This window comes from Felis catus, chromosome B4 (assembly GCF_018350175.1).
Source record: "Felis catus isolate Fca126 chromosome B4, F.catus_Fca126_mat1.0, whole genome shotgun sequence".
Classification (NCBI taxonomy): domain Eukaryota; kingdom Metazoa; phylum Chordata; class Mammalia; order Carnivora; family Felidae; genus Felis; species Felis catus.
The window spans coordinates 100,339,470-100,362,896 of NC_058374.1; the positions used below are offsets into that span (position 1 = coordinate 100,339,470).

Sequence of the window (23,427 nt, forward strand, 5' to 3'; positions counted from 1 at the left end):
CACATAGCCTACATGGATAGTTGATCCTGCCTATGTTTAATAAAATTCATTAATACTTTTCCCAAATTCTAAATTCTGTAAATAATGACCTTCACATCCATTAAATTGGCCAGTTCATTCTGTTTGAAAAGCTGTACTAAAAGCTTAATAGGAGTGTGTAGGTAAGGAGAAATAATGAAACAGAAAAACTTGAGGATTGCTTTGTACTCATTTGTCAAAATTATAATACATCTTTGATGAATAATATGCTAAATGATAGAGTTACTAACTATACTGAAGTGAATTATTGACTTAAGAGAATAGAAGTAGACTGAAATTCTGAGGCTGAAAAATATCTAGAATAGAACATAATTCTGTTGGTAAATCCTCAGAATCTTGCTCACTCATTCAGCTGTAATCTCATTTATTATTGATTACCATGAAAAATGGTCTTGGTATTTAAGCATTCTGGATGTCTGGATTTTGGTTAAACCAGAGTTTACTATGTGGAACATGTGTAATTTTCATTTAAATAAATAATTCCTTTTTACAAGGAAATCTAGAGCTCAAATTTTATAAAACTTGTGTTTTGCAGATCCTTTTTTGATCATTCAATGCATAGTGCATTGCCTCTTGGAATATATTTGGCAACCAAATTTTGGATGTATGTAACATGGTTCTTCTGGTTTTGGAATGATATCCTTTGGTTATAAAGGTCTTGTCTAAAGCAAATGTTGTTATTTAAACAAGTGTTTTATAATAATTTAACATTTGGGACTGAACTATCCATGATTTGTTGCAGTAGAACAGTATTTCTAGAAAAATAACGTGTGAACCAATGTAAATATTGCTCTTAAATGTTTCATATTTAATAGATTGCTTTTGACAGCCGCTTTTAATAACAATATCAGAAATAATAATAGTAGCTACTATTTAGTATTTGAGTGTTTAAAGGGTATTTTCTTAAATACTTTGTACTCGTTTAGTACACATTCTATATGTTAATATTGTTATCTCCATTTTATACATGAGAAAATTTAGGCTTAAATAGGTTAAGCTGTTATCCTTGCCCAAGGCTACACAGCTAGTCTCTGGTAAGGCTGGGATAGAAACACATACTTGTCTGCTTCTATAACACCTATTCAAAACCTTTTTACTAAACTGTGATTTTCGTGTTTTAGTACCAGACTATGTACTCTAAATATTTTCTTAATATCACAACTTTTTATTTTGTTGTGGAGGATAACAGTTAATTTCCTTTTGCTTTATGAAAAAGCACGCAGTGCTGTATCTTCAAATATTTGCTAATTATTTCAATGTAGTATACTTTTACAAAAGTAATATAATCTGAAATTGTAAATGTGTGTGTGCATGTGTGTGTATCAAAGAAATAAGGACAGGGTCACCTTTTGATATTTTTACATAGAAAAAGCTCAATCAGTAAGACAGTCTGTTTTATTAAAATAAAGGCACATGTTTCACAAATGTCTACTAAAATCATTTTTTAAAACATTACTATAAAAATATATAAAGTAGATTTTAAGTAACATGCAGTTTTTGGTGGCTTATAGCTATTCTGAACGATTTTAATTACTATCTAGTTTCACTTCACAGTCGTGCATGTTATAACATTGTGTTCTTTTTGTTGTCTGTGTTTTAAACAAAAACAAAATACTGAAAAAAAAATGCTTATTTTGAGACTGAGTCACAGTCTTACGTTTTTACAGCGTTATATGATTACTTTCAGAAAGTGGAGTGCTTTTTAAATATTTTTTTAGCGTAAGTATCTTTTGAAATGTTGCCATGTGACAGTTTTCACTAGCTCATTCTGCATTGTACTAAACTTTGACATAAACATTATTCAAGGATTTATTAACCATTAGAATTATGTTATTGAAACATTTAGTATAAGTAAAATAGATCTTCTTATTTTCATTACCTCATCTATTTTAAATTTATAAAAAGCACTGACCTCTGAAATGACTTTAGTATTCCAGACATACTTTCTAACTTTGTTTCCTAAATTGGACAGTAAATTTTACATCCCGAAAAAAGTCAGATTGACATTTCAGAATAATTTTAGACTGTTGCTGTTCTCTTAATCTGTTGTGCATATAAGTGGAGAAAAGCTGGAAAATTAGTAAATTATAAATATTGAAAACTTCATGCCAGAGAGTTTTATGTAGTCTGATTTGAGTTTTTTGTTCCTTTTTTGGAGACAATAAATAGCTATGCAAGTTTCTAAGCTAGGGAGTTGAGAATGTGAGAGGTAGATTTTGAGAGGAAGGTCAGCACAATCAAATCTATTTAACTTGTTCTATTTGAATAATTGTGTCTTTAGAACACATTGGCATATAGTTCATTTTTTAGATGCACTGAACAAATTGCATATATTTTTCAAATAAAAATTATAGTATGAAAATACCAAGTTTCATACTTGTCTGCACAGGAGTGATGATCATAGTACTGTCTCACAGAAGTTTTGAGCATGAATGTAATAAAGCTTAGGATACCTGACATGTAACAAATGTAAATAAGTATGTGTTATTATCTTCTGCATGACTTTTTGGATCATTGTGTCTGTCTACATCAGTTTTAACTGTGCATTTATGGTTTCTTTTATTCAGATGTTTGTATATGTGTATATGCTACTCATGGAATGTGGAATGAAATCACAAATGACTTTAAATTCTGATTATAAAAAATTGTTTTATACTTATCTATGTTATAAAAGAACCATATCTCTAGACCTTATATGATATTAGAGCTATATTTTTTTTGTTTTTAAGTATTAAACTTCTGAGACCAGTGATAGGAACTCAAGAAACCTATAGGAAGAAAACAGAAAGAACCCAGAATAATTTATAATGGAAGCACAAGGAGTGTTAGGCAGGAAAGAGTCATGAGGTTCATGATATAAAATAATGATTAAGATATAGAGTTAAAATAGCAGCTGTTATCAGGGACTGCCTCTCTTATTGACCTCAGCCTCTCTGTTGTTGCTTGTACCACTTTCCTCATGCAACTCATGACTGCGTATGTAATTAAAACTGATTAGACTAATTGTGGAAAATAAGAGTTACAGTCAATTTTTATTATTTGTGGTAATTATGTTCTATAAAGTTGCTGCAAACACTGAATAAGCAAATACTAAACCTATTGCTCCTGGAGAAGAAGAAAATGTCAGGCTCTGGTCACATTTTTGTCCATCAGTCAGTACAAAACCTTGGTTTTGAACCTGTGTTCTGTTTCAGTACCAAATTTAAGATTTATTGTTGATTGATTAACATCGGACTCACAGCCAGCCGCAGTATAACCCATGCCTGAACAAAGCTTATATCTGATATTTTCTCTGTAAGGCACATCACAGCCCTCATGTGTTTAGGAACGTGAGATAACACCTCAGCACTTCACTAGGAGGCCATTTTAAACAGTAAAATCACCAACAAAAAACACAAAAAGGCGAAAGTGTGGCCCATAATAGACCTTTCAACTCAGCTGGCATTACGTGCATAGGGAGATACATATTTTTTGCTACTTTGCACATACCCATGATGACTAAAAAGTACCATGAATATTGATTTTAGGGTTACAAATAAATTTTATAGGAAGTAGGCATGAGGATCAACTGTATAAACTTTAGTTTCTCATAATATACCCAACTTAAGTGTTATTGTGGTGATAATGAATTTTATATTGATATAAACTATTCTTACAAGTGAGTTCTTAGTGTTTTCTATTATTCATTAAATAACTATCATCTCAGGGTCGCCTGGGTGGCTCAGTCGATTAAGCATCAGACTTCAGCTCAGATCATGATCTCACGGATCGTGAGTTCGAGCCCCATGTCCGTCTCTATGCTGACAGCTCAGAGCCTGGGTCCTGCTTCAGATTCTGTGTCTCCCTTTCTCTCTGCCCCTCCCCCACTCACACTCTGTCTCTCTCTCAAAAATAAACATTAAAAAAATAGTAATTATCATCTCCTATGTACCTGATATTTATTCAGCGCTTTTTGGTTTATAGTCCTTTCAAATCTATTATGTGACCTGGTTCTCAGAGCAATTCTTTGAGATTAGAAAAACCACACAAATCCTAATCCTGTTTTCCAGCTGATGGAAGGAACCCTTGAGGTTCAGAGAAGTTGTATGTCTTGCTCAAAGTCATATGGATAGGTTATCAAGAGTCTAGTATAGCACCCACCTTTTTGATGTGATAACAGTGTATCTTCAAATGTGAACATAATTTTAAGTTTTTAAACCTTGCTGGAAAGCAACATGTAGAAAGAGCTTTAAACATATCCTTAACTGGGGTACCTGGGTGGCTCAGTTGAGTGTTCAGCTCTTGATTTCGGCCCAGTTTATGATCTCATGGTCCTGAGATCAAGGCCCTTGTCAGGCTCTGTGCTAGGCTTGGAGCATGCTTGAGATTTTCTCTCTCTCTCCACCCCCTCAGTCCCCCTCCCCCGGCCTACCCCCCCCCCCCTTCATGTGCATGCTCATGCTCTCTCTCTCTCTCTTTCTCTCTCTCTCTCCCCCTCCCTCCCTCCCTCTCTCCTTCCCTCCCTCTCTCCCTCTCTCTGTCTCTCTGTCTCTCTCTCTCTCTCCAAACAAACAAAAAACCCTTAAACATTCATAAGTAAATCATAAGAGACAAGATCAAAAATGTATTTACAAAGCTGTTTATCATAGTACTAATAGGAAAAAAAAATGGAAACAACCTGAGTATCCATCCTGAATGGGAAATAGTTTTTATCAATTAGCTATGTGTAGTATGGGATAAAATCGCCATTAATAATGCTTTTCTAAGACTTGATGTGGGCTTATACTTAGGATGTAATAAGTGAAAAAATATATTAAATTATATTTACAGAGTGATTCTAATTTTAAAATGTGTAAAGGATAAGAGTTGAAAAGTGAGTACATGTAATGTTAACAGTTGTTATCTCTGTGTTAGATTCATGACTGATTTTATTTTGTTTCTTGTCCTTTTATTTGAAAATGTTGTTCATTGACCATTTTTCTCTTAAAATCAGACAACTCCGAAATTCAGTCATAGCCAGTACAATCAGTTGTTTATTGTGTTGGCACCACTTGTGAAATATTGATGATAGGTTATTAGAAATTTTATGTCTAAAAATAAATTAGTTTTCAGTCAGATTTTAAGCATAAACTGAAGATAGATACGAAGCTCTTCTGGAACTGGGATGACTACATATATAAAAATGAAGACATTGAAGAATTCTTGTTTTCACCATTCTCTCCTATGCATTTTTCTCTTAAGCATTTTTTCCTGTAGTTTACTGTTAGAGGACTTCTTTAGTTTTTTGTGTGTATCTTTTCTAGTTTACTTGTAATATTCTCTAAGCTTTTTAATGCCTATCTTCAGGTATCCAGTCACCACCAATGGTGAATTCTGACAATATTACTATAAATATTCTTGTATATCATTTGTGTGTGTGTGTGTGTGTGTGTGTGTGCGCGCGCGCGTGCGCATGCAGGTGTCTCTGAAGTTATTAAAGATAATCTCTAATTTATTTCTTAATTCATGTGTATTTGACTACTCTGTATAATGAATGATGTGAGGGGAGCGTGTGTGTGTCTTCCTTTCTGCTTATTCGGGAACTCATTGCTCCAACATACCTTTTCCTCACTCAGTTTCAGTATCAACCTTGATATTTATCAGTTTTTCTCTACTCTGTTCAGTTTATTGATCTCTTGTGCCAGTACTGTATTATCTTACTACTATATCTTTCCTTCCTTCCTTCCTTCCTTCCTTCCTTCCTTCCTTCCTTCCTTCCTTCCTTCCTTTTTCCTCTCTTTCTCTCCTTTTCTTCCTTCATTCCCCCCTCCCTCCTTCCCTCTCTTCCCTTTCTTCTTTCCAATACACACAGTTATATCAGTTTTAGGTGTACAATAATCGTGATTAAGCAATTCTATACATTACTCAGTGCTCACCATTGTAAGTGTATTCTTGATCCCCTTCTCCTGTTTCACCCCCTCCCACCACCTCCCCACTAAAGCTTTTTTCTTAAATCATGATATCTGTTAGGCCAAGTTTCCCAGCGTTTTTATTTCTCAGGAATGTTTTAGTTTTTTGGCCCTTTGTGCTTCTGATTAAGTTTTTTAGGATTAGCTGTTTAAGTTCTGTGAAAAGCCTAATGCAATTTTGGTTGAAATTCTATTTAAGCTATAGAATAATTTAAAGAAAAGTGAATTCTTTTGATGTTTAGATCTTTGCCATTACAAAGTAACATAGACTGGCTAGCTTAAACAACAGAAATTAATTTCCTCACACTTCTGTATCAGGATGCCAGCATGATTATATTCAGGTGAGGATTCTCTTCCTGTCTTACAGGTAGGCACCTCCTCCCTATGTCCCATAGAGCAGGGGGAGAGAGTGAGGTTTCTTTCTTCCTTTTAAATCTTACATAGCTGCAGTCCTATTAGATTAGGGTCGCACCCTTAGTAACTTGTTTAATTACCTCCTAGAGACCCTATTTCCAGAAACAGTTGCATTAGAGGCTAGGGCTTCATATGAACTTGGGGGGTAGGGGGAGTGGGAGGGGGGGCATGATTCAGTCCATAGCAGAGGGCCAGGGTGGGACTAATGGGAATTCTGCCTTTTTATTCTTATCCACATGTTCCATACCACTTAATACAAATTAAGAACAACCCCAAACAGCTTGCCTCACCAGAGTTGTTGTCTTTTCTTGACCTCAGGTTGAACTTGATGGTATAGTGTGGAATTTCCCCTTTTTGAAGCTGTCTCTGGTATTTTGTAGATAGTTGATTAATTTGATTTGCTGTTTTTATTTTATTTTGTTGGGTATTATGGTAAATCAGAGCTGCAGTTCACAGCAGGCATCAAAGTAACATCCAAGTGGATTAAAGAGTTAAATGTAAAACAGTATTCCATAAACATTTAAATGAAAATATTGACGACACGTACTTCTTTTTTTATTTAATTAGAAGACTAAATGTAAAAGCAGAAGTACAAGTTAAGTCAAATAGAGCTTCTTTTACTTCTAAAATTGACAACTTTTTTCTTTGATGAAAATGTGGTAGTCAAGCAATATGTACTGTTAGTGGGATTATAAATTGGTATATCTTTCTGGAAATAATCTGACAGTATAAAGAATATACATCAAGCCTTAAATATGTTCATACCCAAAGATATTGTCTCCATAATATTTAAGGGCCTAGGATATTCTGCTGAGTGCTTTGGAGAAGCAGAATAGCACAGGTAAAAAGAGCCCAGATTTTAATATTTCCTCCACCTCTAATTTACTCTGCAGCTTTGGACTGTTTAGTTAACCTCTGCCTCAGGTTTGTCACCTGTTAACATGGGGATAACTGTAGTATATATCGTAGTTTTCATGCAGATTAAATGGCAGATAGTCAATTAATAAGTGTTATTTGTTTTACTAGTGTTCATAAAACACCATGGTCTCAATTTTGATTAAAAATGCAGAATACCGAATATAAAAGGAATTATCTCTGGATTATGGAAGTATTTTTGCCTTTATACTTTTTAATGTGTTTTTTTTTTTCTTTTAATCAGGAAAAAAAAAGTTGTTTTAATCCTTTACAAAGAACAACCAGGCCATTTGTGGAGAGTTTGTAAATTTTTGTTTTTAAGTTTAAAAATTAACTGGTGTGACCTATTATTAAAGCTAAGTTCAAACTACCATTTGAAGATATCTAATCTCCACACTTTTAAAGACCAAGCAAAGAAATTGTTTAAGTTCATCTGATATTTAATTCTTGAATATCCCTTTCAAAACTGTAGACATTTATTGAGCTGTTTAGCCCCCTCACAAATTTAGTCCAGGCTGTAAGAAGCTGAGCTATTTAGTTACATTTAGCACCTTTTGAAATTGTTATAGTGAATAAAGGTCCTGCTCCTGAATAGTACCAGACTTCGTATTCTTTGCATATACATTTACCCAGCTTTATTCTCGAGATTCTTAGTTGTTGATACTTGTGCCAACATAAAATCTTGAAAATGGTATTTGAGTATTTCAGATATTTGTGTCTCAGAAAATTGTTGCTCTAGCAACATTATTTTTCTTAGTGTTATTTAAAATAGTTTTTGATTCCTCATTTATATTTATAAAGGTTAGTACATTTCTTACATTTTCATTAGGTAGAAAAATGTGAACATGGAAACTTCTGTTTTAAGAATGTTTCTAAATAGTTTTCTAAAATTAAGGTCAATTTGTGTTCAAAAAAGCAATGGAAAGAATTTAAAAGCAGCCTTTTAAATGCATGGGTGTGATATCTTAAGTAGTAGATATATAAAGATTTTAATGCAAAGAGATAAAGCAATATATTAATATAACTTTGAAGATGAGAATTCCCTTCATTTTTGATCAAAAGGAGTAATGGTCATTTAAAAATAACGATTCACTGAATTTTTAATGCATCACTGACTTTTTTAAAGGGTCAGATAAGCCAATCCTACATGACTTAAAGTTTATAAAGAAATCACATTTTTACTTTTTCCATTCAGTTATGAACATAATTTAAAAGTATATTTATTTTGATGTAATAATAGATAAATCAGCTTGTATTTTTTTTCATTGGTAGGTGTTTTGTGTGTGTGCGCGCGCATGTGAGCATGTATGGTAAAATTTTACAGATTATAAGTTTACCTATAATAGTAATTCATTTATCATTGCTTTAGATTCCTTAACTTTAGTCACATCTCAATTTTTTATTTATCCATCTTCCATTCCTTGCCAATAGTGTTGCACTTTTCTACAATTTTGGAAAATCTTGGAAATCAGATCCAGGGATTATTAAAGCTACAGAAGAACAAAAGAAAAAGGTAGCAAGATAGAATTTAACTAGTCACATGTGTTTGTGAAATTATCAGTATTTATACCAGTTATTAGAGTACAAAGAAAGAAACTGTCTTTTAGAACATAAAAAAGAAGTTTCAAACCAAACTGAGATTGTGCGTAATTATTGCTCACCCTCGGTACTCCTGAATGCCTGTCCTTACACTTCCATGACATTTTAAAATTTCATGTTTCTGTCCTTTAAAAGAATTGTGATTGCTTTGAGGGATGAGTACAATATTTTAAACATCTCTGTAAACCCTCAGCAAATAATAATGAATTCAGTAAATGTTTGTTAAATGTGTAACTGGAAGACCAAAAAAGTGGTTGATAGTGCACATATTTTGTTTTAATAATATTTTTATACACCACACACACACATTATATATGCATGTATATATGTGTGTGTGTGTATCTATATCTATATCTAATCCACAGCACCTCTCACCTAAAGCTCAGGTACTTAGGAAACCAAATTGACAGTCTGAAGGTGTCACGTAAGAGAATTAGACTGGAGGCAGTTAAATTATCTTAAGAGCTATTTTATCCAGTCTCCGAAAACAAAACAAATCCTAATGAATTATTTCTGTCTATGAAAGACTAGAGCACTAGCAAGTTCCTAGGGACTAATCTAGGCTGCAGAGAGGTTGCTACCCTTATATTTAGTTTTCTTTAGACATTACTGCTAATTGATTTGCTAGGTTTTCTTAGTCATAATCCAGTTCTGAAGATTTCAGTTCTTTATTGAACTTAAGTTTATTTTCATGTCTTAGTCATCACAGCCTATATAGTCCTGTTCTTAGGGTAGGTAACTTAGTTGTATTCTCAGAGGAGTATCCCCCTAAGTTTAGAGTTGTTTTCATATATCCAAGAAATAAAATTCCTGTGTTCACATTACAATGAAATAGCAGAAGTAAATGAATGAAAGATTTTATTATTTTGAACTGAAAACATTGGTTAATTAAAAATGAACATCATATTTAGTGATTCATATTGATGGCACTATAGTTGGTGAACATTGTTCAGTTTGAATAAAATATATATATTTTTTAATTCACAGACAATAGTTGAACTTGCAGAGACAGGAAGTCTGGACCTCAGTATATTCTGCAGTACCTGTTTGGTAGTATTTTTTTTTCTTTATTCTTTCCTTTCTCTTCCCATGGCAGTGGCATAGCATAGAAGGGGTGGGGAACAAGGAGAACAGTTTCTTCTGCTGAGCACATTTCAGGCCCTCCACATTCCCCCACAAGTGCCTTTTAGACCGTAGTACAAGAAGAAAGATGGTAAAAAGATGTCTCCTCCCAATCTGCTTATTCACCCTGGTGGTAGACCTGGACTATACTTCTGATTCGAGGTGCCATTCATTCATATTCATCCTTAATCTCTTTTTCTTTCTTAATATGTAACTCAACAAAGAAACTAAGCAATAAAGTACTAACAAGGTTTACTATGATTCTCTAATATTGTTTTCCCAGGTATTTTTAAGAAAAAATTTATTCTATTTAAAGGTCACAGTGGGAAAATCCGTTAGATAACTTTTAAGACAACAAGGCCTATAAAATGGTTCCGTTTGAGTAGTTATCTCTTTGTAGTAGAGTGTTTTTGCAGCTTTGAGCACTGTTTTGTCATTGATATTAAAAGTTGCCATCTTAAACCAGGTCATAAAGAAAGATATAAATGAAACTAAATAGTATTTATTTATGGAATCAGGTATAGTAATACTGACATTGTTTATTTTCATAGACATCCCAGATTTCTATAGCATAATACTGTTTTGTGTTTTAATTATTTTCTTAATATTTATGATTAGTTCTTGTGAAAAATCTATAGACTGCCACAGTGGTTAAACCATGTTTTCCTTTGTAAAAATAGAAATAGTCCCTAAATCATACCTGAAACTAAATGTTCTTTTATACTTTTAAGATATACGTTACAACTGAACTAATGTCTTAACATGTGAATAATAACAAGAGAATTGACTTAATTCAGGATTATGGAGTGGGTCTTTGAAATGGAGCTGTAACTCTACAGATCCTTTAAGTTGTTTCACCTAACATTCTTTGACCAAACAGTTATGATTTTCAGTATTCAGAATGTATACTGCTTTACTTTTGGTAACAACTTTAGGGTGCTGACTAGATTCTCTTGCACTTTCAATCATTCTTTATAAAAAGGTTTTTGTTCCTATGCTTTACAATGGTTAATTTACAGAATTGGCACCTTAATGTTCAGAACATTTTTATATTCCGTTGTTCTTTGGAAATATTATTTTGTTCTACAAAGCCAAGAATGAATTGGCTGATATGTTTGCCATATGGCAAACAGATTCTTTATAGAGTCACTCAGTATATTTCATTGTTAAATAAATATCTGATGGCAAGAACAAGACTATTTTTATTATCATAGTATAAATGTTTTGTTATATGTTGTGTTATTGTAAGCTGTGTACTTCTGGATAGATAATTCAAACTGACAGAGGTAGCTGTCATAATATCGGTGTCCTTCACTTTGATGAATTGACAAGTCCCTAAGAAGACATATATAAATCAGAATTCCCTAAAAATGAATTAATTACTCTGTAAGTGAACTGAGGAGCCTATCATGTTTAGGAGCCTTGTGTCAGTGTTTGTTCAGAATTCATTGACAAGTATTGCCCAAAGGGGAAATGTAGCTGAGGGTTGGAGGTGGGGGTAGAGTTTGTTTAATACATCCTTCTTCTTTCTCCTAAATAGCTTTAATTTCATATCTGTGGTAAAGAATAAGTGGCACTTTTTTTTAAGGGTTCACAGATCACTTTAGTACATGTAAGGACCACATAGTCCACCTATGCTTTTTTCCTAGTACCTCAGAATGGTGTCTAACCTATTGCAAACTAGTAGAGAAATGGCAGTGGTTTTTTTGAAACACCAGTAAAGGATATTATAGATTTTGTTTCTGGCATGGGTTGATAACTAGCTCTTGTCACGTATCCAGCATTAGGTCTGGGTAGCCCTTCGGAGGTCACTAATGAGTTCTTTTAGTCACTTGACTGATTCAGAGTAATATAGAGAAACTTTTCGCAATACTTAAAATAGTATGGCATCATAAACATGAATTTTTTTATTACTTGTCAAGAGCTGAATAATGTATTTTATGTTTTTGCAAGTAATAGGGACTACCTAAACTTGTTAAGCATGGTGTACTTTCTCAGATGGGTCATGCAGTTCAGCAGAAAAGATGCTGTACCTTAATCTCCGAGATCTCAGGAGCCACTGAAAGAGAAAGATATGTACACTTACTGCTTTTTGCTAGATTTGTTAACTTTGGGAAGACATTTTATTAATGACTTTGAATTTTATTTTATTTTTAAAAAAATTTTAAACATTTACTTATTTTTGAGAGAAAGAAACAGAGCATGAGTGGGAGAGGGGCAGAGAAAGAGGGACACAGAATTGGAAGCAGGCTCCAGGCTCTGAGCTGTCAGCACAGAGCTGGATGCGGGGCTCGAACTCATGGATCATGAGATCATGACCTGAGCTGAAGTCTGACACCCAACTGACTGAGCCACCCAGGCACCCCTAATGACTTTGAATTTTAAGAGGTTCTTTTATTCACTTCGAACTTGACCTTCCTTTTACTAAGGAACAATTTCCTTTTATTAAACAAGAACCAGTATCATGACCATTAATCACAATAAATTTTCATTTGGAAGCCTGGAGAGTGATTTTTTTTAATCAGAAATGTGAGGGATGTGAATTAAATATAGTACCATTCATTACAATAGCAAATAGGTCTGTGATTCTTAATTACTTTTGTAAAGTTATGGTTCTGCCCCATTCTTAGGAGTTTATATTCCACACTAGCCCTATCCTGTCTTTTCTTTGTTGTTGCAGTTGAAATTCCATTGAGGAAAACAATAGTGGTTTTTGTTTTATTTTGTTCCTTTGGAAATAGAGTTTTGTTTTCTTCTTAATTGTATTTTGAGAAAATAAATGTTCAGCCTTCCTTTCTTCGGTATAATGCCTTTCATAATCTTTTAACATGCTTGTTAACAGATACGGAAACCAGTGAGGTCCAAACACTGTGGTGTATGCAACCGCTGTATAGCAAAATTCGATCATCATTGCCCATGGGTGGGTAACTGTGTAGGTAAGTTTTATTAATGATTTCTAGGTATGTTGTTCATTTAAGTTATTCTAGGTAACTAATGAATTACCGTATTAAATTAGATGTTAGAAACTTCATTCCTACACCCTACTACAGCCCCATTCCTCCCAGTTATCTTCCGGTTGATAAAACAGCAACTCAGCTGTGAGAAAGTTATAAAACCAGTGTCTAGGAATGATTGATATTTCTCTATCAGTTCTTTCTGGTGCCGCCTCTTTCCTGTTTTCTTTATTGGGTAATAGTGAAATCGATAAGGAGGCAGAATAGTATTGTGTTTTAGTTAAGCTGAAGAAAGTAAGGCAATAAAAATATCTGGAAGGATGTTGTGTACAGAAGCAGAGAGGGACGACCAATGGAATTCTGTATACCTCAGTACTCAAGAATGGTGTGGTCCAAGGAGGTGAACTAAGTGGTCTGAGAGATAACCCTAAGGATTTTATGAGGTGACAGCAGGGAAACATTACAGAGATTGCATAACCGTTGAGAAGAAGCCTTTAAAAAGTTGGATTATAAGGCTTATACAAATAAAGATAAAATAGAGTTATTTTAAACCTCACAAAACAAAACAGTACATTAAAACTCAGAATTGAGATTCATTTGGCTCATTGGGACTCTTGACTTCAGAATGAATGTCATTGCAGTCCTTATATCTTTGCGTGTAGTTACAAGCATTCTTATTTTAAGACTTTTATTAAAACATTTATTTTCCTGAGGAGCATTTAATCAAGTAAGTAATGTATGTGTTTATTGTCCAAATTGTATCACACCTTTCATGGCATTTGTCTATCCCCATCCCCAAAAGGTGTATTTCTAGTTGTTTTTTCTTAGCTGAAAAAAAATTGCTTCTGTGTTGTTCTTTAGGTGCAGGCAACCATAGATACTTTATGGGCTACCTATTCTTCTTGCTTTTTATGATCTGCTGGATGATTTATGGTTGTATTTCTTGTGAGTACAATTAGCTTTTTACCTTCTTAAGACAATTGTGTACTTTTGCGTATTACCATGTTAGCAAAATATAATGGTGATAAGTCTTTTAACTAAAAATTAACGGCTTTGGACACCTTACTGCACTGAAGCATAAGGAAAAAATAGATATAGAACTATAAACATACTCAACACATAGCATAAGCAACAGAATTATAGTTAATTCTGAAAAACATGTTAGCCTAATAGGCTTTGCAAAGCTTCTGGGTAAAATACATCAACATTTTTCACATCACGTGCTTGCCTTACTCTGGTAGCTTACAGATTTTGTGACTGTGCTAGTTGCTCTTCCTTACCAGACAGTTGGGAAAGTATAGTGAACTTCACACAGAACTTGAAATATTTTGAAAAGTAAGGTGTAATTATTGCCTACTGGAGAATATTAAAAGTTACTCTTTTAAGAATAAATTGCCATTCACTTGATCATATGGGTATAGAGGAAATGATGTTTTTGTTTTGTTTTTTACATTGAGAACATGGCTTGAGAAGGGTTTAAATGAAGATGTTAGTTGCTATGCTTCAGGGCTAGGTGGTACTTATCATAATATATATTATAGCCTGGCTTAAAAATAGGACTTGGAAGGATGATTTCCTAGTCCTCTTCTCCCGCAGATATTAAGACTAATGTCTGTTATTGCCCTGATGAAAAAGGAGGCTACTTCCTCAAATAGAGATTAATGGAGAGAAATATTTGATAAAAGATCTTGACCTAACTTCTGGCCCAACACACTAGAGAGAGAATACGGCCTAAAGCAGCAGTAGTTTTTATGGCAGCAGCTCTCAAAGAGGAGACTTTTGTTTTGGAAAAAGCCCCTCTCACGGAGGTGATCTCATTGTATTTATTATATGTTCCCCCCCCCAAAAAAAAAATTTTTGACTTATATGCATGTCACCTTATCTCTGTATAAAGATGTTAATCATTATGTGTAGGCAATGCCAATCAAATAAAAACTATACTATTTAAGTACAGTAGTTTTTTTGTTTTTTAAGATTGCTGCTTTGTCCACTTCTATCTTTGCTCTGATTTTTTCACTGATGTAGAAAGGGATTATTTAGAAATATAAAAGTATAAACAATTTGTATCGAAAGTTATTGGTTAAATCTAGACTTTTGGATCATGTTTTCTAAGTGGTGCCTCTTGCAGTTGTCTTCGTGAGGTGGTTGGATGATTACTGAGTAAATGTGAAACTTCTGTTCTCATTTTAGACTGGGGACTCCACTGTGAGACCACTTACACCAAGGATGGATTTTGGACATATATTACTCAAATTGCTACATGTTCACCTTGGATGTTTTGGATGTTTCTGAACAGTATTTTTCATTTCATGTGGGTGGCTGTATTACTCATGTGTCAGATGTACCAGGTATGTGCAAGTACATGGCTGGTTCTTTAGTGTGCTGACAACTCTTAAAACTCCATTCCTTGTTGAAAGATAATAATGCATTCTGTTTCCAACCAATCCAGCTTTTCAAGGATTAAAATTTTCCACTTAGTTTCCTTCCTCTTCCTTTACTCTTTACTTTTCCTTTCTAGCTCCCACTCTCCCTCCTCCTCTCCTTCTTATAGTATGAATTCTTTTATATTATGAATTTTCAATACTACTTGTGACAAAACGTATTTCTGTTGTTCCCGATTCAGCTATATCCATTTGGATATAGGTGTGAGCTCAGATCGATGATGCCATTAGTTTTGTGTTTATTCATAATGTTTTATTACCTACAAATATCAGTATTTATTCAAGAGTCTTTTTTTAAATTAAGGATTTTTTTGAAAGCTCTTTTTTAAAGGGGCTCATGGAGAGGTGGTCTGTGTACATAGTGTCCATCTCTATGTCCATCAAGCCCAATGCCAAATAACCTGTGCTTTAAACATTTTTCCTGTTTAACTGGCGACTTTTCACCAGAGTCAAAGTGATACTATGTAAACAAGCTTGATAATCTCCTAATGGAAAAACAGAAACAAATTTCACCACTTTTTCCCCCTTGAGAATTAACTTCTTTTACATTAAAACTTATTTTCCATCAGAGGGAGTTAATGGTTTGCTTTCTCTTACCTCCTAGATATCATGTTTAGGTATCACTACAAATGAAAGAATGAATGCCAGAAGATATAAGCACTTTAAAGTCACAACAACATCTATTGAAAGCCCATTCAAGTACGTACATGTTTATAAATTTAATATTTTATTTTGGCATATAAAATTCCTTACTTAACCAAACTTAGCAAATATCTAGTGAATACATCAAAGAGAAATATTTTTTTTAGGTATGTCAATAGGATATGAAGCAGGGAATTTTTCTTTTGGTTAGCAATATGTAAAATAGCTTAGAAATCCTACTGAATTCTAAGATTTCTGCCAGATATAGCATTGGTTAGTTTACCATAACTTTAGAATTCATCACATTAACTGCATGTGAATTTGTAACATTTTTTTTCTTATTTGCACAATTCTAACTCTATTGATCTACTAACATTTGGTATAAACAGAAATCTTTATACATTAACATTCAGCTTTAACATTGCCATAAATTTTTACAAGTTTTCACTGATAAATGAATGTATCCAGAGAATTGAAATATGATTTTTAAAATATAATCAATTGAAACTTGTATATAGGGAAATTTTCTAGACTCTAGGGCAGCTGCTTTTCAGTGTGAATTATTTTATTTGTCCTTTGAATGACAGAAAAATTTCCATAGACATAGTTTTATTTTATATTTCCTTTTTTTAATTGAGGTGTAATATATAACATTTCAAATGTACAACATAATGATATTTGTGTATCTTGAAAAATGACCAACACCATAAGTCTAGCTAACATTTGTCACCATACATAGTTACAGAATTTTTTTTCTTGTGATAAGAACTTTTTAAGATGTGTCTTGGCAACTTTCAAATATGGAACATAGAACTACTAACTGTAGTCACAATGCTGTGCATTATATCCCCATGACTTATTAATTTTATAACTAAGTGTGTACCTTTTGACTCTTCTCACTTATTTTGCCCACACCACACCTGCAGCCCTCTGAGAATCACCAGTCTATTCCTTGTGAGCTTGGTATTGTTTGTTTAGATTCCATATATAAGTGAGATTATATGGTTTTTGTCTTTATCTTTCTAATTAATTTCACTTAGTCTGAAGCCCTCAAAGTCCATTCATGTTGTCACAAATGGCAAGATTTCCTTATTTTTTATGGCTGAATAATATTGCACACGCGCGTGTGTGTTGTAGGTACAAACACATACCACATTTTCTTCATTCATCCATCAGTGAACACTTATGTTGTTTCTATGCCATGACTGTTGTAAATAATGCTGCAGTGAACTTGAGGGTACATATATCTTTTCAAATTAGTGGGGGTTTTTTTGTTAGTTTCTTGTTTTTTGTTTTTTGAGGTGTTTTGGTTTTTTTTTCCCAGACAAATACTCAGAATTGGAATTGCTGGATCATATGGTAGTTCTAGCTTTAGTTTTTTTGAGGACTCTACTGTTTTCCTAGTAGCTGCAACAATTTAACCTTCCCACCAGTAGTGCATAAGACATCCCTATTCTCCACATACTCACCAAACTTGTTAGTTCTTGTCTTTTTGATACTAGCCATCCTAGCAGATGTGAAGTGCTATCTCATTGTGATTTTGATTTGCATTTCTTTGAAGATTAGTGAGCATCTTTTCATGTATCTGTTCGTCATCTCTCTGTTTTTGGAAAAATGTCTGTTCAGATCTTCTGCCCGTTTTCTAATTGAATTGTTTTTTTCTTTTGAGTTGTATGAGTTCTCTTTGCTCTTGAGTTGTAGGAGTTTTTTATATATTTTGGATATTAATCCCTTATTGTATATGATCTGCACATACTTTTTCCCATTCAGTAGGTTGCCTTCTCATTTTGTCGAGGGTTTCTTTTCTTGTACAGAAGCTTTCTACTTTGATGTAGTCTCACTTGTTTACTTTGCTTTGGTTTATATTAAAAAATTCATTGCCAAGATCCATGTCAAGGAGCTGACCACCTATGTTTTCTTCTAGCAATTCTGTGGTTTCATATCTTGCATTTAAGTCTTTAATCCAGTTTGAATTAATTTTTGTGTGCGGCATAATATAGTGGACCTGTTTCATTCTTTTGTGTGTAGCTGTCCAGTTTTCCCAACATCATTTATTGAAGAGACTATGCTGTTCAGTAGTTCAGATATATAGCTCAAATAGTTCAATATATAGTTCAAATATATATGTATATATTTAATTTTACATTTAGTTTGATGCTGAAAAGTAGTAGTTTCCTAATTATATGAAGTATTTAAAACTTTTGATTTTTACTCAAGCTACTTGGCCTTCAGTTTTTTGTGATGCTGTTAATTATTGCGTGCTTCTGGAAAGCATACAAACCGTTAAATGAAAGCAAAAATAAGGGAGTTGGGTAGTTTTGAGAATTCTCCCACAGTCACGATTATTATATAAAATGGAAAACTGTGACTGCTTTTCCAGAGGTATTCTTCAAGCCCTAAAATTCCCTGAACTTACCCTTGACATTTCTTTTCTTAAATTGTTACTTTTAGGTACATTGCCAGATTCATGCTGTTTGTAATCATTTTGCCTTTTACTTTCTCAATTTTGGATAGAGTTTGTCTCCTTGCCAAAGAGCTGCCCATCAAGGAAGAGTTTTATAAAAAAAAATTACATAGGACACAGGAATGAAAGAAATGCAGATTTGAATAACTTTAAAATATAATTGTGTAACCCATTAAATTAACAAAAGAGAGAAGAAAAATTATTGTTGGCAGAACTATGAAGAAACATTAATGCATATATATTTGGTAGAGTTATAAACAAACAGGTTCTTTCTGGAAAGTAACCTGAGTTTTTAAGTTTAGAAAAATATATATTTAACACCAAAATTAAATTAAACTCATATATCAAATTATTGTACTAATAGGCTTTTTCTTTTTCTTTTTGTTGGGGGGATATTTTAGCCATGGATGTGTAAGGAACATTATAGACTTCTTTGAATTTCGATGCTGTGGCCTCTTTCGTCCTGTTATCGTGGACTGGACCAGGCAGTATACAATAGAATATGACCAAATATCAGGATCTGGGTACCAGCTCGTGTAGCAACATCTTTATCCTATGAAGCATATTGCTGAGTGGTGCCTGAAAATTGTGTCTGTCCGTGTCTCTCTCACACTCGAATCCACATTTTTGAACAATAGCATGCTATACGTAGGGCTAACAGTGGATTTTACAGTCTTTTTTTCAACACTTTATTAACAAAAGTAAACATGGACAGAACACACTGCCACTTCTGGGAAGAATAAAGATCATAAAAAGGAATTTTAATGGTTCGTAATGTGGGAATTCACAACATACTCAACTTTTTGGTTTTGTTCTCATAACATTTTTCACGAAGAAAGAGTGAACTTATTCTGAACTTATTCTGTTGATAGACATGGTATACTGATCAGAAATGTTCAATTCTAGCTAAAACTAAATTTATGATTTATGGCTAAATTTTATGATGCACTCTACTATGACTATTGCATTTAATTCCAGGAGAATGGTCTCAAATTGATTCAGATTAGTATTATGTACATTTTAGAATGTACATGTAAATACTGTGATCAAAATCATGTGGTTTTATTAGGGATCTACTGTAATGTGTCTTCAAGGGCACGAGAAAATAATGTTCACAAGAATATGTGCTAACACTATTTTATTGCCATCAGCTGTTGCAATGCTGATATATTTCTAGTTCAGTGAAATAATTTGTAGTAACCTTGCTCTGAGGTTTTATGGTCTGATTAATAAAGCACTTGCATGAGTATAGTAAGTCATGTTATTTTGTTCAAACTTAAAAGCCCTACTAAGTGCATGATACACCTCATAGAATACTAGCACATACTATCCAGTAAAGCATAAATTAGAATTTAATTTGATGTGCAAACAGTCCAATTTTTAAGAGTTGAGGTAATTTCAAAGCAGAACAAATAAGTTCATGCAAAATTCTCAGTAATAGAGATAAATGGATATACTTCTAGAATTCTGAGTTGCGAAATAAATTGTAAACAAAATAATGGAGTTTAGCTAAAAATGGAGCATGATCTCTGTACATATAGCACATGTGAATAAAAGAAAAGCTAATGGTATATTCTGGTTTTTAAAAAATGACCTATCAGAAAGAATTTAATCCTCAAGATTATTTCAATTTCCCCAATATTGAATGTTTTGAGGTTTGTTAATGCTGTCTGAAACCATTTCAGAAAGATCTTCTTTGTTAAATGTGATGCACTGATCAATTTTTGTTGCAGCATTTCCATACTCTCACGGTGAACTATTAGTCACTGCTTCCATAAATATTGTTTACAGAGTGAGACTTGGTTTAGTCCTCTTAAGTGCTGTAGCAAACTGTGGTTCGAGCAACCTGTGGGAATCCTGTGAGAGGGAATGGGCTTGGGGGAGGGTGGGGAAAGGGTGGTCAGACTGATGACAGATCCTAGACCAGTGTAAAGATTGTGTATCTGTATATAAATAATTTATCACATAGTTTTCTCTTTGTGTCTGTATGTGTTAGTGTATTCAAAGCTGCTCATTTCATTTTATCCAACCAAAAAGAAAAGGGAGATAACCTAATGAGCTTCTAGTGATGTTCAATATTGCTGTTAATAGGCATTATACCCTGCAAGTTCCACTGCATGTCTGAAGCTTGGTAAAATTAGTATTCTCTGTAAAATGCAGATTACAGGTATTAAAGCAATCTAGTGGTATACCCGCCCCTTGCCTTAGTAAGAGGAGCAGTGAAAATGTATATAGTTGATGTTCAGTATTTCCAAGTACCATTTTTATATAGTAGTTTCTTTGACCATAAGTCACACATCAGAAAGATTACCTTTAGTGTATTTGAGTGTTTTAATATTAGAAAATTGGCATACGTACTTTATTTTTGAAAAGGGAAAAGATGGGTGTGGGGTGGCAATAGCATTGTGCCATTTTGTCATAGAATGTAAAAAATTGGTTAACTTTACAAATGTCTCTGCTAGTTTTGACTACTAATTGGGGGAAATTTTAGATAATTTTTAAATTCAAAGTTATTTATAAAAGGCTAGAATTTGTTTTAATTTTTTGTATTTTGAGCCACTTCACATGAAGACTCGGTTGCAATTTTTATTGGATACATTTTTATTAACAGTCGAATATAATGGTGGTATTCTCAAGAGTTTGGATAAGAGTGTTGTTACCATGTTCTTTCTTTGTGGTACAATATTCTTTTCAGTGCAAAAGAGATGTCTTTCAGTTCAATAGAAAAGATACTCTAGATACAGAAGTACATGGAAAATACTAGCAATGTTAATGCTTTCGTACTAACCATCTCGCAGTGCCGGTAAGATCTATAGTTTAGAGATGGTCAGGTGGTCAGATAGCCAGGAGCCAGCTATGCAGCAGTGTACTGTACCGTCCGTTTACTTACTTTATAAGTCGTGTGTGTGGAACCAGCTTAACCCAGTTCTAAAGTTGTGTATGAAGGTGACCCTTTGGGGAATAGTTCATATCAGCTTAATTGGATACTTATAGCAAATAGGAACTTACTTCTCAGCCCGGAACATGAATTACTTCTTTGGAGTTTTTTTCCTTCACATTTTTGTTCCCAGGAATTTATTTGAAATATTAATAGGCATAAAGCAGTATCATTATACTTAAGCTATGGATATTTTTATTTTGTATTTTCTTTATTTATAACTGTGCCAAGTATTATTTTGCTACTTACCGTGTTACTCTGTGGAAAGAAAAACCTGTAAAGTGTTTAATAAATTAGCTCTCCTTACATAAATTAAATCTGTTAAAATTTTGTAAAATATTAATCAGAATAAATATTGACTCTTAAGCGTGTGTTTGTTTGTTATTTCGTTCAGTTCACTTCAAGAAATTGATGAGACACTGGGTAGTGGTAACCTATTATATTGAAAAGATTATTATGTATATTTGTATCTGGAACCACTAGGATTCAAGTGGGAGGACTAGAAATTAGCAAAAGTAAAAGGTGGTGGTAGTATTTTAAAAAACTCTAATCCCATGTCTATGTATATGTATGTAATTAATACTTTTTAAGTAAAAGGAAATTTTTCTTTAAGAATTTTGGATTCCATAGAGTAATTAGGATCCTCAAGGACTGTATGAATCTCCAAGTTTTAAATCTAAGTATTATCTAGAGACACTGTGGTAAAATTTTGGAAAAGGAAACCTACCAAACATTGATCTCAGTCACTTGAAAAGCTATGCATCATAACTTCTTTTTTGGGGAATTTAAAAAGGAGAAATTGTGAAGGTGCCTTTTCCTGCATGTGCATGTCCACATGATTGTTTATGGGTTGAGAACCCAGTGGTATTAAGTATTTTCAGACTGGAATAATTAATACTCATTTCATAATTATTTTATGATGTTTAAAGTAATGCTTCCAGAGCTGTGTAGAGCTCAAGGAACAATATTTTGAACAAGTATAAAAATAAAGCAAATTCTGCAACAAGCCATCAATTTTCATTCCGGGTATATTTCTCCCCTTCATTGTTGACTTACATGGATCTCCCAGCCCTTCCCAAGATTGCTAGGTTGTGCCAAGATAAGGATACCAGATTCTAAGAGTTTATAGAGATAACTGGAAACAAGTGGTATATATCAGGACAAGAAATCTTAGCTTCTTGTCAAAAAGTAAATCTTCAGTTTCATAAAGTTGTTGGTATTAAGAGTTACTTATTAAGTATCTTTGTGTGACTTTACAAAATGGAAAGTCTGTAATTCCAAGTGGGATATTCAGAATGTTCCTTTATCGGGGTCAGCTAACTCACAAACTCCAGGAAACCAGATGTGCCTTTTAGAAAACTTTTTGCCTTTGGAGTATGAATTTTTTGCTTGGATAAATTTTACCCGAACATCTGTCATCATTTACTTCGATTGAACAATGCGTTTTAATAGCAGTGTTTCTAGTACTCCAAAAGAGGGACTGTTTCCATTCAAAGCATCAGAAAGCCTCATTGCTGCTGGCTTGCATCTGTAGGTTTACAGTTTTCATCAAATTTGGAAATTTTCAGTTATTATGTCTTCAAATATTTTTCCTTTTCCCTCCCCCACCCTCAGGAAACTCTAGGTACACATTGATTAGGCAACTTGAGATTGTCCTACAGCTCACGATCAGTTCATTTTTTATTTTTGAGAGAGCACGGGGAAGGGCAGAAGGGGAAGGAGAGAGAATCTTAGACTCCGTGCCCAGTGCGGAGCCCAACGCTGAGATCATGATCTGAGATCATGACCTGAGCTGAAATCAAGAGTTGGACACTTGGGGCGCCTGGGTGGCGCAGTCGGTTAAGCGTCTGACTTCAGCCAGGTCACGATCTCGTGGTCCGTGAGTTTGAGCCCCGCGTCAGGCTCTGGGCTGATGGCTCAGAGCCTGGAGCCTGTTTCCAATTCTGTGTCTCCCTCTCTCTCTGCCCCTCCC

The 23,427-nt window shown here is 33.7% G+C and overlaps 1 protein-coding gene across 7 annotated transcripts in view; it reads left to right on the plus strand.

The window, feature by feature from the left end:
* Positions 1 to 23,427, plus strand: part of ZDHHC17 (zinc finger DHHC-type palmitoyltransferase 17) — a 108,375-nt gene that overhangs the window by 68,526 nt on the left and 16,422 nt on the right. For 3 of the 7 annotated variants that reach the window (XM_045062096.1, XM_019835255.2, XM_045062097.1), the window contains 7 exons: positions 575 to 675; positions 8,684 to 8,808; positions 9,882 to 9,944; positions 12,859 to 12,952; positions 13,832 to 13,915; positions 15,161 to 15,318; positions 16,016 to 16,110. In XM_045062096.1, coding sequence (XP_044918031.1) covers positions 575 to 675; positions 8,684 to 8,808; positions 9,882 to 9,944; positions 12,859 to 12,952; positions 13,832 to 13,915; positions 15,161 to 15,318; positions 16,016 to 16,110 — 720 coding nt within the window. Of the gene's footprint in view, positions 1 to 574; positions 676 to 8,683; positions 8,809 to 9,881; positions 9,945 to 12,014; positions 12,261 to 12,858; positions 12,953 to 13,831; positions 13,916 to 15,160; positions 15,319 to 16,015; positions 16,111 to 18,567; positions 18,875 to 18,918; positions 21,822 to 23,427 lie in introns of those variants that run through there. The other 4 variants (XM_006933902.4, XM_003989060.6, XM_019835254.2 and 1 more) reach the window with 3 other exon arrangements.